The sequence below is a fragment of the Rhinatrema bivittatum genome, chromosome 18, assembly GCF_901001135.1.
Source record: "Rhinatrema bivittatum chromosome 18, aRhiBiv1.1, whole genome shotgun sequence".
Taxonomy (NCBI): Eukaryota; Metazoa; Chordata; class Amphibia; order Gymnophiona; family Rhinatrematidae; genus Rhinatrema; species Rhinatrema bivittatum.
The window spans coordinates 46,518,940-46,535,911 of NC_042632.1; the positions used below are offsets into that span (position 1 = coordinate 46,518,940).

The 16,972-nt window shown below is 42.9% G+C and overlaps 1 protein-coding gene across 4 annotated transcripts in view; it reads right to left on the minus strand.

Annotated features, from left to right (window-relative positions):
- Positions 1-16,972, minus strand: part of SMAD5 (SMAD family member 5) — a 129,657-nt gene that overhangs the window by 109,498 nt on the left and 3,187 nt on the right. For all 4 annotated transcript variants that reach the window (XR_003853459.1, XM_029583926.1, XM_029583925.1 and 1 more), the window contains exon 2: positions 243-851. Coding sequence is in view for 3 of the 4 variants with exons in the window: in XM_029583926.1 (XP_029439786.1) it covers positions 243-645 (403 nt within the window). In the remaining variant the exon portion in view is untranslated. The remainder of the gene's footprint in view (positions 1-242; positions 852-16,972) is intronic.

Sequence of the window (16,972 nt, forward strand, 5' to 3'; positions counted from 1 at the left end):
GAAGACAAAGAAAAATTGGCTAGACAGGGGCAATAAAAGCAACAACTGACAATGGAGTGACATCAAGAGCGATATTCAGCTTAAGCAGCACACAGTAAGAATGGAGAGAGACTTAAGATTGTCAACTGTATATTTTCAGACTCCACTGCATAGGATTTCAGGATTGGAAAACATCCCAAGATTGTATTCAATAGGGAACTAAGAAAAACAAACAAACAAACGGCTGCAACTGTGAAACCTACCTGGACTCTCCACCCTTTTGTAGTGGTATGGATTAATGCACACTTCCTTTTGCTTTGAACCAAAAGGAAATTCACACATATCTAATGGCTTTAGCTCATGATGACTCTGCAGGTCAGGCCAACGCCAGACACGACAGTATATCACATGCGGCAGGCCTTTTCTGTGAGAGACCTGGAGCCTGCCATCTAAGGAGCGAGGAATGGTCACACACTTGCTGGGCTGACCAGGGCTGCTCAAAGCCTTCTCCAACTCTTCCATTGCACCTTTCTTCTTTTTCAGTTTTTTAACCAAGGCATCCACTGCCTTTTCTGCCCATTTCTCCTCTTCATCTCCTTGTTTCCAACCCAGTAAACGCTTTACAGCTGGGCTAGTAAAAGAGAACAAACTGGCCATTGACGTCATTGGGCACTAATCTCCAGGAAGTCTTCTTTATAACCAAAAGAGCAGGGGTTGCTAAAAACGCAGCAAGCGCAGCTGTCAGACAATAAGCTGCAAAAAAAAGTTCAGCCGACGACTAAATGCAAGTGTGCCAGTTGTCAGCCTTGAGTAGTTTCATTTTGTACAAAGAGAATTCTTCAGCTGATGTCACACCTTTCCCAACTGTGTACCTGCATAAAATAAATGAGAAACAAGGTGAGCCAATGCAACAAATTAAAACCAACTGTGAATACATACGATTATAAAAACAAAGCTTCAAAATATGGCATTTTAATTTGGAAAGAAAGGCATGCAACAAATTATAGGACACAAACCATGGAGGAAAATCACGCTAACACAGGAGTTTGATATGTTTACACGACACGAGCAAAGAGGACACAGCTCTTAATGTACATTTAATACCTCTTCCCCCACAGAAAGATAGACACAATAGGCTTGAATAGGTTAACAAAATACATATTTTGGGGTCACAATTTCCTTGACAAGTCAGCAAATGTGTATAATTTGTTTAGGTACTATGTTATTGCCTCTCACTGCATGGTAACAGAACAGATACTGAAGTGTGCTTGTAGGCCTCAAATCAAGCAGCAGCAATGCTGTACAGTGAAATTATAAAACACCTTAGAGCGATGTTTCAAGATCCACTTTTATTGCAGAAAAAAACAACAACTAAATAACCATTGAAGCATGAGCAGTAAACTGTAAAAGAAACGAAGACCATTCTAAATAGCAAAATGAACAACAAAATTACACCCACAAAACCACCCACACTGCATGTTAATAAGGTTGAATTTTTAAGTAAAGCATTAAGCTTTTTTCAATAAGTAAAACAGAGCCACACCTGAACACAAACTAATAAGAAGAAAAACTATACAAACAAGCTGGTACATAAGAAAAAACACAAAAAAAAAACCAGTTTCTTGGTAGGACTATTATCCTATACAAAGGCTGCTCTCATTCTTTGACCTGTTCGGTGCTAGCCACCCTACTCAGAAACTGCAGTAACATTCTCTTAAGCAAGGAACAAGTGATGACAAGCGGAAACGATGGGCTATGGCACTTAGCAGATAAGAGCTGGCAAAATCCCTTGTGAGCAGCTACACAAGCAAGTACAGACAATATGCAGCTGGCGAAAGGCAGAAGCAGAACCCGGAGAAAAGGATATCGGGAACAAAAGACGCTTCCTTTTGCTTTCTACTCTGATAGCCAAACACTGCCTCTCTGGACATTCGATAAGCCTCAAACCAAACCAGCCCCAAGGTGTTAACTTAAAGCAGCCTCATACAGAAAAAGCACAAGATAGCTCATTTAATACAATTCAATAACCACCAAAAAAATATAAAATTAAGCTATCCTGATCGTCTAGTACTAATGGATCTTTCCTTAAATATGACCTGGACTTCAGAATGTATACACAATTTTTCAACCCAGTAAAGCTGTTCTATCTAACAAGATCTGCATAAGTAACATGTGACAATGTGCAATGTGCACGTAAATAAATAATTCAGTTGGAAAATAAAGCAAAAAGCTATTCAACTTTCCATTTCTATGTATTCTTTATAATAAAGCAGACAATAGCTGAAAATGAGGAGACTCGTGTAGACAACGCACTTAAACCACAAGTTGTAAAGTGCACCCCAGAAGCATTGGAGAGAAGGTTTCCCTTTCCCTAGCCATGCGTCTCCCTGGCCCCTTGCCGCACACTGCTCCAAACCCCCAGGATGCTTATGGTTTTCTCCTCTCTCCCACAACCACGTCGGTAACATGTTCCACCCTGCTGCAACTCTTCCCTGAATTCCTCCCCTCCCTCACACCGTACCCCCCCCCAATGCACATCTGCCTCCCCCAGCCTCCCCACAAGCTCCTGAGCATTTCCTAATTGTTCCCTTCACTCTTAAAAAGGAGCACCACCTCTAAGAGCCCCCCATGCCGTGCAGTCTGAACCATGCCATCGGTCCATAAGAGGATGTAGCATTCTGCCTATGTAGCCCTCCCTTCCAACTCCTCACTAGATTCCTTGCGGGGACAGGAGCAAGCTCCGCCCATCCTTAGCGGCCCTGGCCCCATACTACCTCACATACGCAGATCACCTGTCAACAGAACCACCCCCCCCCCCCCCCAGCTGAGGGACCACCACTCACAACCAGGAATAACCACCGACTAGCTCTCATTCATCACACCAACGCTTCCCATGGTGCAGAACTGGCAGTCCCTGCCCCCTTTTCCGCACGCCTCCCAGCCAGTAAAGAGGTGCTTGCCATTGTGCCGTCTGACCTGATGCAGTACACATCTCTTTAAAAAAAGTGTCACGGGGGGCCAGTAGCCAGGGAAGCAAGAGCTGTGCGGGAAGAGCAACTGCACACACTCCCAACTCCTCCTCCGACTTGTGTGTGTGTGCAGCTGCTTATCCATCACTGGGTGGCCATACATGCACACCATGGACTAAGATAAGAAAAGTACAGGTGGACAGATGGGCACAGCTTCAATAGATTCTCTTGTGAAAGTTACCTTAAAAAAAAAAAAAAAAAAAATCAACTTGATGTTGAGTTCTCCTGGGAGAATTCCGCAACGCAAAATTTCTCATCTGCACAGATGTTTATATTTTGTGTGCAGAATCAGCCCTAGGAGCAGCAGTTGGCCCAGGCCAGAAACGGAAAGAAGTAGGACGTGACTGTATATGCATGCGCCAGCCAGAAGAGAAAGCAAGCAGGCTCCTTCTTCATCTCCTATGTTAGTGAAGAGAGGATCAGGCTACTAGCAACTTTTGCATTTGCTGCCACCACTAAATCTGATACACCACCATTATTCTAGCACATTCTTCGTCTCCTCATCCCCTCCCATGCGGCCCAATTCTCAATCATCCTAGGCCCTGGCTCCCTCTCCACATGGGAGCAACCTGGTCAGGAAAATGACCACCTTGGGAGGATTTTTTAGAAACATGATGGGCATGCATTTAGTCTAACCATCCACTCAATTTAGTTTTACAATTACCATCATTCCCTTAAAGATTCCCTGCATTTTATCCCATGCTTTCTTGAATTCAGATACCATTTTTTTCTCTCCACTGGGAGGCCGATCCATGTATCCACACTCCTCTCTAAAGAAATATTTTCTAAGATTACTCCCCCCTTATCCCATGACTCTTCATTCTGTTGAAAGAGGCTCGACTCCTGTGCATGGAAACCTTTGAGATATCTGAATGTCTCTTTCATATCGCCCCTTTCCTCTAAGGGTGTACATGTATAGATCTTTAAGCCTATCCCCATATGCTTTAAAATAAAGATCCCACTGATCATTTTAGACATCCTATTTATATCCCTTTGAAGGTGCGGGCTCCAAAATTATACACAGTATTCCAAGTGAGGTCTCACCAGGGACCTATGCAGGGGCAATGTCATCTCCATTTTTTTTTAAGCCATCCTGGAGCCTCTCCCCTTTCACGGCCCAGGGCAGTGGTGACATTGGGGGCAAGAAGTGGACAGAGCTGGGGGAGGGGCATGTGCTGAGCCTGGGGTGGGGTTTTAATGTGGGATGAAGGGGAGAAAGCTAGAGGCTGAACCCGATGGAAAGAAGGAAAAAGCAGGAAAGTGAGTAGGTAAAGGGGGGGGGGGGGGGGAGAGGTTTAGCCTATCAGGCAGGAGGAGAGAAATATGGAGAAGAGAACTGGGGGATTTGGAGCCCGGGCTGGGTCTGTTAATGTACTTACACCAACTTCCGGGGGAATTCTGCATCTCTGTGCAGGAATATTGCTTCTGTATTATATTTCAGATTATTCAGACAGTAATTTTTTTTTTTTTTTTTTTTATTAAGTTTGGACACATGCAGGCAGAATTAATTTCTTTTGCACAGCATCCTTCTCCCCCCCCAAGAACAGAACAATCTTCTACTACTGCTTTAAACTAGGCTGAAAAGTCAAAAAAAATGGTCACTTCACAAAGTGAATGCCAAGTCTAACAATGCCAATGCTGCGCAAGGTTTGAGGACAAGGAGGTAGTTTGAATTTCAGTCTGTGCTACATGTTAGTAATCAGCTAAGTAGTAAAGAATCTAAATCAGGGCAGCCCTATGGTGCCTTGATTAACTGGGTTTTTTTTGTTTTTTTTAAACCAGCCATGTTGCTTAAGTCGCACAACCAATCCTTGATGTCAGGCACTGAAAGGGCAATGATTATAATCACAGCTCACTTGGGAAAAACAAATATGCCAGCTAAAAATCACTCTCAGCACTAAGAAGGACACATGATTTTGAAAGCTCACAAGACGTTAACACCATGAAATCATAATTACTTCACAATAGCTCCCAGATTAAATACAGGTAGAAATCATTCACAGTTTTGAAATATCCTATAAAATACTTATGAAATTCATTGGCAGTTTAAAGTGTTTGTTATACAGTTATTTTAAACAGAGTATATATAAATAGTAAAATATTATTTTGCATCTTTTAAAACTTGCTGGATTTTTGCTCATCAACTAATACCAACCCCAGTGATAGGCAACTTGTGAATGCTATTAACTCAATTCCTTGCAGGTATAACACTTTTTTTTTTGGTCCAAAGATGATGTTTCACTTCTCATGGAATTTTTCGCCTTACAGTGTGAATTCATCCATTTGCATCAATCCCAGTCACCTGACAGGCCAATGCAATTTCAGCTCGCATAAAGCCCGCTCTCCTCACATGTTCCCAGCCACCTCTCCTGGGCATCGCACCAGAAAGGATGCGCTAGAGATAAATTGTGCGTCCCTAGTATCAGGTGCCCATGTGAAGTGGCTGTGCATTGTGCAAAGCGGACACTCAATTAATGGGCGCCCGTTTCCCTAACCTGACCAGCAACATTTTTTTTTCATACTGTTTCCTCCTTACTATCAGGACAGTATTTAGTAGGAGGAACCACAGAAAAGCAGTATTTTGGTTTTTGTTGTTGGGGGGGGGGGGGGGTGAAGGGTTAGACAGCTTGGAGTGCTGGTTTGGACACACATTTTGGATGCACTAATCCCCTTATTGCATCAGGTGTTAGCCTAGTGGATACCAAGAGCTCGACAGTATGTGCGATAAGCTCGGCACACAATACAGCATCGGTCTGAATATGCTCAGATTTCCAAATTATCTGTAAAAAGAAAAAAGTAGTTTCAGTTTCCATCAGAGGGCAGTGACTTGCAGAAGGTTATATCACAGCATGGATTCTTGCTTTCTTTGTACGCCCACAGGAGATAGCACTTAGTGCCTCATTTGCAAAGCTTGTTCAACCCCTAGACAAGAGCGCGAGAAAGAAGCCTTTGCTAATCAAACCCTTGAAGTGAAAGTGCATTATTCAGAAAGGTTGAAGCCATAGCTCTTATACAGAGCCATGGATGGAACATCAGCAAATTTTCTTCCTATCTCGACAGACAATTTAACTCCTCCTCAGCTAATTCTTTTAATAACCCATCCTAACACCTAATGGGTTTTAGTCTTCCTGCAAGCTTCCAAAATTGATTCTTCTCTGAAAAGTATTTTAAAAAGCAACCTAATAAAATTGGTAGAGTACTGGGAACATTTAGAGTATGTTTCAGCTTTTAAAATAGTCGGCTGAAATCCTGATTTATCACAAGGTTTCTCTAAGTAATGGTGATAAATATTGCAAATAAAAGGTTTAGCAAGTAACATGGATTTTTAAAATAACTACCCAGAAACTGGATGCTTATGTGCTAATTACAAAGACAGAAAAAAAATTGACTCATGAATATACGGTAACCTTTTCAAAGTGTTAGGAATTCATTCCAGTAGTTTGTGTTAGTTGTGGCTATAAATAAACCATCAACTAGGTGATGCTTTGGGGAAAAAAAAAAGCTTTAAAAATGGAGTCAGCCATGCTCCTAGGCACTGAAGAAATTAAACTTAGGAGACTGGTGGCGAGATACAGAATGAAGTCACTTCTCCTGGGTGGTTGGTTGTTTTCTTTTGGATTTTTTTTTATTTTTTTTTTAGGCTGCTAAAATTAAAACTAGAGATCCACATAATAAATATTGTGGCTGGCTGACATTTTATATGAGCCCATGTAATCTCCCCTTCCCTTTCAGCAAGTCCTCTGACTTGTCAGAGGCTAAGCCACCCACAAGGCTGTCTCTGCAGTTAAGAATTTTAAAGTTTCATATACAGCACATGTACAGCCTCTATGCTAGTTATTTTGCTCCCACCATTTAATAATCACATAACCCAAACTGAGGACTGCTCGACAGGCCAGATAAGGCTTCACTTTAAAAAAAAACAAACAATCAATATTTGACAAAAGAAATTCAGTTATTTTAATTGCTCTGTAAGATGGCATAAATCTGACACAATCTCCAGTCTTCTTGCATCCTAATCAAAGATGTATGTGTGCAACATGCACAAATACAGAACCAAAGAAAAAAAACAAACAGTCAGGGTAAGTGCCTGATGTCATCATGAATACTGTGAAAAAGATATCACTAAAATCAAGACAATATTTAGAAAGGCTGAGAAAGCTATTTCACTAAAGTATATCCAAACCTTCAGTACAAGCTTTATTATGGAAAAAAAAATAAACAAACAGTTCTTCAAACAAAAAAGTAGGGCTCTCTGTATACAGTAGGATGAAATAGCCATAATGCATGGGTGGCATCATCCAAAAGCGCCAATACAGATCCAGATCTCAAAGCTTGATAAAATTATAAATGAGCATACGCGGGGGTACCTGAATATGCATGTCGCTTTATGATCCCCCTCAGTCTCTTCATGAGCTTCTGCTTTAGCAAGGTAGTCTAACTCTCCAAGGAGGAGGCCTGGTATTAAGTATGACTCATTCATCCTACTGTCAATGGAACGCTCTGAACTGATTTTAAAAAAAAAAATAAAAATTGTCTGCTTCCTGACAAGTACACATGAATCAGTCGGGACATATGGGGATAACCAAGCTGAGAGTTACACTATGAAACAAATATTTAAAAGACAACCGAGCTTCACCAGCTAGAGAGTGGACTACTCTGAACAAGCTGCATGGAACTGCTTGTCTAAAATTACCGTCTCCATGGGACACGCTGTCCAGACAGTAGTGAGATATGAAAGTGTGGACAGATGACAAAGGAGTAGCTTTGCATATGTCTTCAATGGAAGTGGCCCAGAGAAGAGTCACTGAAGTTGTCATGGCTTTCACTTGGTGTGTCTTGACAGTCTGTAATCCGTAAACCAGTCTGTTCATAATAGTGCACTATTCGGTCCACTAGCCAATTAGGCAAAGTTAATTTGGCAACTGTCTTACCCAACTTATTGAGAATAAAGGCTATTAACTCCTGAGAAGCTTGATGGCAAGGTCAAGTACTCTTTAGGTAGAAGACCAGGACTCTCTTGTAGTCCAAGTATGATGAGCCCACTCTTCTCTGTGCACATGTGGTCTTGGAAAAAAACGTTGGCATCACAACAGCTTGGTTAATATATAAAGCAGATACCACTTTTGGAAGTAGCTTAGGGAGAGTATGTAGAACCCTCTTATAAAAAAAAATGCAGGTGTGGTGAATATAAAACAAGAGACTGAAATTGCCAAAGTGATAACACTAAGAAAATACTTTCTAGGCGAGAAAATTCACGTTCGACTCATAAGGTTTCATGAGTTGAGCTAGGACTATATCAAAGTCTCTAGGCACTGAAGGCTTACTGGCAGGAGATATAGAATGCCACACATCTTTCATAAATTTTGATACTAAAGTGTGCAGAGAGACTGAAACCTCTTCCACCTGCTGGTGATATACTGCAATAGTGCTGGGATGAACCTTAACTGAAAAGGTGCTGGAGCCCAAGAATGAGAGGAACCACAGATATTGAAACAAGTCCATCAGGTGAAGGGATCCAGCTCGCTGGTCGTACACCTTATCAAGAACCTCTTGTATGAGAAACCATAGAATCTTCTGGCTAAAGGCTTCCCTAGCTGAACCTAAGGAAGGAGTAAAGTGACACTAGAATGTTCAACATCCATGTTGTGAGTGATGGCATAGCCTGCCTTCCTGCATGATGACAGAGCTACTTCCCATACAATCAGAGACTGAACTGACAGACAGATGAGATATAAATACCACACTTGCCATGGCCAGGCCAGTGCTATGAGGATTACCCTCACCTTATGCTGAAGGACCTTCTGAACATTTCTAGGCAATGAGAGGAATTGGCAGGTAGGCACATAGTAGACCAATGCTCTGTCTAGGAAAAAAGGTATTGGGGATGAATCTGCCTGCTTGGATGCATGGAGCATAACCTCTCAACTTTCCTGTTGTCCGAGGAAAACAGGTAGATCACAGGTATTCCCTAGTGACCGAATAAGTCATTCGCAACCTCCGGATCTAAGGACCATTCATGCAGTTGCATCACTCTGCTTAGACAGTCTACCAATATAATCTGAATTCCTGGAAGGCAGGTCACCTCGAGATGGGTGTCATGATGGCCAGCCCATGACCAGATTAGGGGGGGGGGTCCTCCTCACAGAGGGTATATAAGCCTGTGTCTCCTTGTTTTATATATAATGTAGCAAACTGGTTGTCCATCTGAATCAATATTCTCTTACCTGAGAGTAAACAGGAAACAGCTTAAGAACTGGCAAGTCAGATGCAAAGCACTGATAACGTAAATAAACATGCCATGGAAGCAAAAACTCATAAAAACTTTTTCAGGTACATTCAAGGTAAGCAGCTTGCGAGGGAGTCAGCTAGACCATTACATGATCAAGGGGTAAAAGGAGCACTTAAGGATGACAAAGCCATAGCAGAGTGTCTAAATTAATGCTTTGCTTCGGTATTCACTGAGAAAGATGTAGGATATACCCTTCCCAGAAATGATATTCAAAGGAACTAAAACAAATCTCAATGAAGGAGGAAGATGTATTAGGGCAAACTGACAAACTAAAGAGTAGCAAATCACCTGGCCCAGATGGAATACATCCCAGAGTACTGAAAGAACTGATAAATGAAATTGCGGATCTTTTATTGGAAATTTGTAAACTATCAGTAACATCAATGGTACCTGAAGACTAGAGGGTTGCCAATATAACTTTTTTTTTTTTTTTTTTTAAGGGATCAAGGGGTGATCCAGGAAACTACAGACCAGCGAGTATGGCATCTGCGCCAGGCAAAATGGTACAAACTATCAGAGAGCAAAATTGCTGAACACAGATACATATAGTTTAATGGGGCAAAGCCAACATGAATTTAGCAGAGGAAAATCTTCCCTCACAAATTTGCTTCATTTTTTTTTGAGGGTGTAAACAAACATGTGGATAAAGATGAGCCAATAGATATAGTGAATTTGGATTTCCAGAAAGCATTTGATAAAAAGTCTGTCATGAGAGACTTCTTAAGAAATTGAAAAGTCATGGGATGGGGGCAGTTACTTATTGTGGATTTCCAATAGATTAAAAGTCAGGAAACAGAGTAGGGTTAAATGGTAAATTTTCCCAATGGAGGAAGGTAATTAGTGGACTGTACCAGAGATCTGTTCTGAGAATTTTGCTTTTTAATATACTTACAAACGACCTGGAAATTGGAACAAATAAGAACATAAGAAAATGCCATACTGGGTCAGACCAAGCATCAAGCCCAGCATCCTGTTTCCAACAGTGGCCAATCCAGGCCATAAGAACCTGGCAATTACCCAAAAACTAAGTCCATTCCATGTAACCATTGCTAATGGCAGTGGCTATTCTCTAAGTGAACTTAATAGCAGGTAATGGACTTCTCCTCTAAGAACTTATCCAATCCTTTTTTAAACACAGCTATACTAACTGCACTAACCACATTCGCTGGCAACAAATTCCAGAGTTTAATTGTGCGTTGAGTAAAAAAGAACTTTCTCCGATTAGTTTTAAATGTGCCCCATGCTAACTTCATGGAGTGCCCCCTAGTCTTTCTACTATCCGAAAGAGTAAATAACCGATTCACATCTACCCGTTCTAGACCTCTCATGATTTTAAACACCTCTATCATATCCCCCCTCAGTCGTCTCTTCTCAAAGCTGAAAAGTCCTAACCTTTTTAGTCTTTCTTCATAGGGGAGTTGTTCCATTCCCCTTATCATTTTGGTAGACCTTCTCTGTACTTTCTCCATCGCAATTATATCTTTTTTGAGATGCGGCGACCAGAAGTGAGGAGATCAAATTCACTGATATCACAAAATGATTCAAAGTTGTTAAATCACAAGAGGACTGTGAGAAATTGAAAGAGGACACTGGAAAACTGGACATGCAAACAGCAAATTAAATTTAATGTGGACAAGTGGAAAGTGATGCACTTAGGGAAGAGTAACCCAAATTATGGCTACACAATACAAGATCCTATATTAGGAGTCACCACTCAGGAAAAGGATCTAGGTGTCATTGTTGAAAATATATTGAAATCTGCTCAGTGTGCAGCACAGCCAAGAAAGCAGATAGAATGCTAGGGATTATTAGGAAAAAATGGAGAATAAAAACAGAATATAATGCCTCTATATCACTCCATGGTACAACCTCATCTCGAATATTGGGTGCAGTTCTGGTCATCACATCTCAAAAGAGATACAGCAGAGTTAGAAGAGAACAGAGAAAGGCAACCAAAATAATGTGGATGGAACAATACCTCTATGAAGAAAGATTAAAGAGGTTAGGACATTTCAGCTTGAAGAAGAGATGGCTGAGGGGAGATATGAGAGAAGTCTGTAAAATAATGGAGTGGTAAAGAATGAATAAATATTAATCAGTTGTTTACTCTTTCAAAAAGCACAAAGACCAGGGGACACAATGAAATTACTAGGTAATAAATTTAAAAAGGAGTTAAAAAAATATTTTCTCTTAACACATAATTAAGCTCTGAAATGTGTCAGAGGATGTGGTGAAAGCTATTAATGTAGTTGCGTTTAAAAAAGGTTTGGACACATTCCTGGAGAAAAAGTCCATTAATAAGGTACAGATGCAGAAATCCACAGCTTATTCGTGAGATAAGCAACCTGGAATCTATCTACTCCTTGGGATCCTGCCAGGTACTTGTGACCTGGATTGGCTACTGCTGGAAAAAGCATATTGGGCTTGATGGAACTTTGGTCTGACCCAATATGGCAAGTATTATGTTTTTATGTAAGTGAGAGAAAGCCCTTAGAACACAGCAAATGGCTTATAGGTCCAGAAGATTAAACATAAGAACATAAAATTTGCCATACTGGGTTAGACCAAGGGTCCATCAAGCCCAGCACCCTGTTTCCAACAGTGGAAAATTCAAGCCACAAGTAGCTGGTAAATACCCAAACATTAAGGAGATCTCAAGTTACTATTGTTTATTAATTAATAGTTTATGGATTTTTGCTCTAGGAACTTATCCAAACGTATTGAGTTGCACATGGCTATCCATTAGGGACCAAGACCTTTGGATCCATGTATCACTAGGGCATGCTCTTTGTGCCCTGTGGAGGTATATGTAGATAGGGTCAACTGATCTGCTGGAACATGTAAAGAGCCCATTGGAACATTCAGGATGATCCACCACTGAAGGGATGTTTGCATGTCAGGAGTCAGAGATATGGCATGAGAACAGCTTATAGAAGTGATCCCACTGGCCTCAAGAGGGCCCACTGCAGGTCCCACACATGCAGATGAGAGAGGAATTACATGCTTCACCATGACAATAGGACCAAGAACCACCAGAACAAACCTTTCTGATACCCAGTTCTACTATAGAAGGTACCTTAACAGGCCATAAGAATATAAGAAGTGCCATTAAGGTCCACTGAGGCCAGCATTCTGTCTCCAACAATGGCCAGTCTGGATCACAAGCTCCCAGCAGATGCCCAACAGTTGATCTATCAATACTCCCACTCTTGATAGGAAGAAATGTTTTCTCCTGAAGCAAGTCTATTCAGTTTCCTATGAACTGAATATTTAAAGGGGGATAGACTCAGGAGTAATCTTAGGAAATATTTCTTTACAGAGAAGGTAGGGGATGTGTGGAACAGCCTCCCAGTGGAAGTGTTGGAGACAAAAACAGTATCTGAATTCAAGAAAAAAAATGGGATAAATAGAGGTTCTTTAAGGAAGTGATGAGAATTATAATGCTAAATTAATTGGATGAATGGCAGACTAGACAGGCCATTCAGTCTCTTTCTGCCATCATGTTTCTATGAGACAGGACTGAAGAAGCCACATGGTTGCTTTGAGGGACTCCATATGGAAATGAATCCAGTCGTTCAGGAATGGGAATATACAAGTTCTCTGCTGATTAAGCTGCACAGCCCTAACTGTTAGATATTTTGTGAACACACTCTGGGCCACTGGGAGACTAAAAGGGAAGAACTTTGTACTGGTAGTACATGTCCACCACAAACCTGAGGGACTTCAGATGGGCAGAATGAAAGGGAACGTGTACAGATATAGAACACATATCCAATCACTCGGCTGAATGAATGGAAGAATCACCTGTAGAGAATTCATCTTGGATCAACAATCTTTGCAGCTTCTGTTAATCCAGCAAAAACCCTCAATCACCTATCTTCTTAGGAATTAGAAAATATCAGAATAGAATCCCTGGGCCGCACTCCTGCAAAGGAACAAGCTTGATCACCTTCTGTTGAAGGACAGATGCTACTTCCAGCTACAGCTGAGTAGACTGATAGCTGCTGGGTCAGAGGACAATGAAAGAAGTGTAAGAGGTAGCCATATTCCACAATCTTTAGGACCCATTTTTCTTTGGTGATATGGATTCATTTCAGAAGCAAGCACTGGACCCCCCCCTCACTGAAAGTAGCAGGCCTCAAAGACCATCCAAATAACGGTCCCAGACAGGCTGAAAATGCGGCTGGGCCTTCTGTTGGTACCTCTGCTGACCTCTAGCAGACAGCTGCTGTTGCTGGAAAGTGGCAGGGGCTCAATAACATTGAAAAGAGCAGAAGGGACATCTTTGGAACACCACCATCACTTGAAAGGAAACTGTCATCAGGCTGGTCCCCGGTCACTGCCAACAATGACTGCAAGACAAAAAGATGCTTCAAAACCCAGAGCCACCATCTCCAGCACCTTTTTCCCCAAATAAGTTATCTCCTGTGCAGACTACATCCACCAGATAGTTGTGCACAAGGGCCTCTTGTTCACAACTGCATGAGTCTGTATCCTCTTATAGAAGCAGCTAAATTCTGACCACAGTGTCAAAAGCTTCACATCTAGATTGGATGTTTCTCATATTCTTCAACTGCTCAACAGAATTCTGCCTGTCTAGAGTCTGACAATTCTGTCAAAGGCTTCAGTTTTTTAACACATTTGTGCAAATACTGCACTATGTACAACCGATGAGCATGGATATGCATGGATCCCTGAAAGACCTTTGTCCCCAAACATACTCAACATTTTAGGATCCGTTCCAGGAGGCATGGGATCACAGGTACGCTTTGCATGCTTCAACAATGATCCCACCACCATGGAGTAATGCAGAAGTTGGACAACTCCAAAGCCTGGGGGAGACCTGGTCTATACTTCAGATCAAGTTTTCAGGCTGCCAGAAGCCATGATGCTGGAGCTTGCTGCATTCTCATCTGCAGGTCCTCGAGGAGGCTATGCACCAGAAGGCTGAAAGAAAATTGTAGAAGCCTGAAGACATCTGTTCTCAGGTCCTACTCCTTCCCAACACTGATGGATAGCATCTTCACTAACTTATCCTTGAGGCACTATGAGCTGAGATCTTCCAGAGGAGAGCTTTGATGAGAGACAAGACTGTTAGGGAAATCTGAAGGAATTCCTTATGCTGATGTGCAGAGCTGCTCCATTCCAACACAACTGAAGGAGCCTTAACATGCCATGCCAAGGGAGAGGTGTCCTGGAGTAAACAGTGCCTCTTCTGCTAGGGAAGGCACCAGACTTTAGGCACCTACAGTTTTTCCAGCCTTGAATACATATGTTTACTCTTGAGGGAATTCTATACAATTGCACAATATAAAATTTGCACAGAATTCTCCCTTAATGCTAAGTTTACCCTTCTCTTGTCAAAATCCCTAAAGGCTAGAGTTAGAAATTGGGAGCATGGGGGATAACCAGCATGGAGCAGCAGCTACTACCCCTAACAAAAGGCATCGGGATTATTACCCTTAACCAATTAGCTTAGATGATTTTGACACAACTGTATCATCGCTCTCCTCTTCAACAGCGATGGGAGGGGATGGGGGGATTGGATTCAGATGACAACCAAAGCTGGGCCCCGACTTTTATGGTCCAGGGTACTGATACACAGACATCAGGGAAATGCACAGGACTGCTTCTATGGCCAAGTCCAAATGCAAAGCACATTCAAACAGCACCATTGTATGAATTTTCAGGAAGGCTGTTCATCCTGTAAAAAGTGTTGCTAGCAGTAACTGTTATGGGTTTGACAGTTGTTTGGGTTTGATTTTTAATATTACCGCCCTTAAGATAAAGCTTGTGGGTAACCTGCATGGAGCAGCAGTTACTACACTAAGAAGCTTGCTGCACAGACTGGGTAGGGTAGACCATTTGATCTATATCTGCCAGCATTACCTTGTCACTATGCAATATCTTAGTGACGCAGGAAAAGCCAAGGTCTGGGAGCCCACTAGAAGAAGTGTCGCTGCAGCAGTACCGTGAAGAGTGTGGGCTCACACAAGCATGTCAACATGAGGAAGAGCCACCCAGTAGAGCAATTACCTGAATTTGCATGAAGAGCAGGATCAAGTGAGTGCTGCAAGACAAAGAGCCAGCTCCACAAGCTTGGGGGAGGCCTCAAGAGGAGATAATACTGCTGAGCCAACAAGCACAGGAACAAGAAAAGCTAAAACCCTGCCCTCGAACAGGAATTCAGGAGGCCAGCCTGCTCTTTTAGTCACACTGGTCATCAGCCTACAACCACCTGCCTTGCATGTTCACCAAAGCCACCCACTTATGGGGATGGAGGAAGGGTTGAACCTGGAGGCACATGAGAAGGGGAAAAAGGGGAAGAGAGCGTTAAGATTTTGGAGAGAGAAAGGAATAAACAGAGCTATGAAGTGGGAGCTGTGCTTGAGGTAGGGAAGAGGGAAAGGGATAAAGAGCTGTTGTAGGCATTGAACATATGGTGGCAAAAGAAGGGAAGAGCTGAGGAGTGAGTGATGAGACCAGAGTGGGGAACGGAGAGTGAGCAGAGGAGAGGTATGAATGTGGGGGTGAGAGTTGAAGTTTAGCTTGGTGGGTAGGAGAGAGCTAGGATTCAGCCTGGGGAAGAGTGTGTGCTCGAGAGAGAGAGAGATATGAGAGCTGGGGAGACTGGTACTCCTGGAGGAATTCTGCATTAAAAAAAAAATTAAAATTCTGAATCTAAGTAATTACGCTACCGAGCGGTAGGAAGAGCTGCGTTAGTGCCCAGGGCACCCGCGGTTGCCGCACGCACAGTGCAGCTCACCTACCACTCGATCCTGAACAGTAATTTTATGCAAATGAAAACCGCGTCTAAGAAGGGTCCGTGAAGCCTTAGGCCCGCGCAACCCATTTTACTGGATAGAGCGCCTATACAGTATCCTGGGTGCGCGGGCCTAACGCTTCACGCCACGCTGGTATCTGTCATTTCAAATGTCATTTGAAATGACAGATACCTCTCCCCTCCTCCCGAAGCAAAAAAAAAATAAAAGCGAAAAAAACGTAAAAACAAAAAGTCGCTTCGCCGCTTTCCCCCAGCCCCCGCTCACCTGCCCCGGCCGCGATCATGGGTGCCGGTCTCCGGGGCAGCCCCAGTCCTCTCCCCTCCTCCCGAAGCGCAAAAAAAAAAAAAAAAAAAGCGAAAAAAAAAAAACAAAACTTAAAAGCATAAAGTAAGTCGCTTCACTGTCAGTCTCTTCTTCCCTCCTCCCGGAGCAAGGCTGCTTTTCGCGCCCTGCTCCGGGAGGAGGGGGAGAAGAGACTGACAGCGGCGAAGCAACTTACTTTTTGCAACCCCCGATCGGAGCTCTCCTGCCTCCCGCTGGCGACTTACTTTTTTGCAGCTGTCCGGCCATCTGGAAAGAAGGTAAGTCGCCAGCGGGAGGCAGGAGAGCTCCGATCGGGGGGTTGCAAAAAGTAAGTTGCTTCGCCGCTGTCAGTCTCTTCTCCCCCTCCTCCCGGAGCAGGGCGCGAAAAGCAGCCTTGCTCCGGGAGGAGGGAAGAAGAGACTGACAGTGAAGCGGCGAAGCGACTTACTTTTTGCTTTTAAGTTTTCGCTTTTTTGCGCTTCGGGAGGAGGGGAGAGGACTGGGGCTGCCCCGGAGACCGACACCCATGATCGCGGCCGGGGCAGATGAGCGGGGGCTGGGGGAAAGCTTGCCACCTACCCTTACCC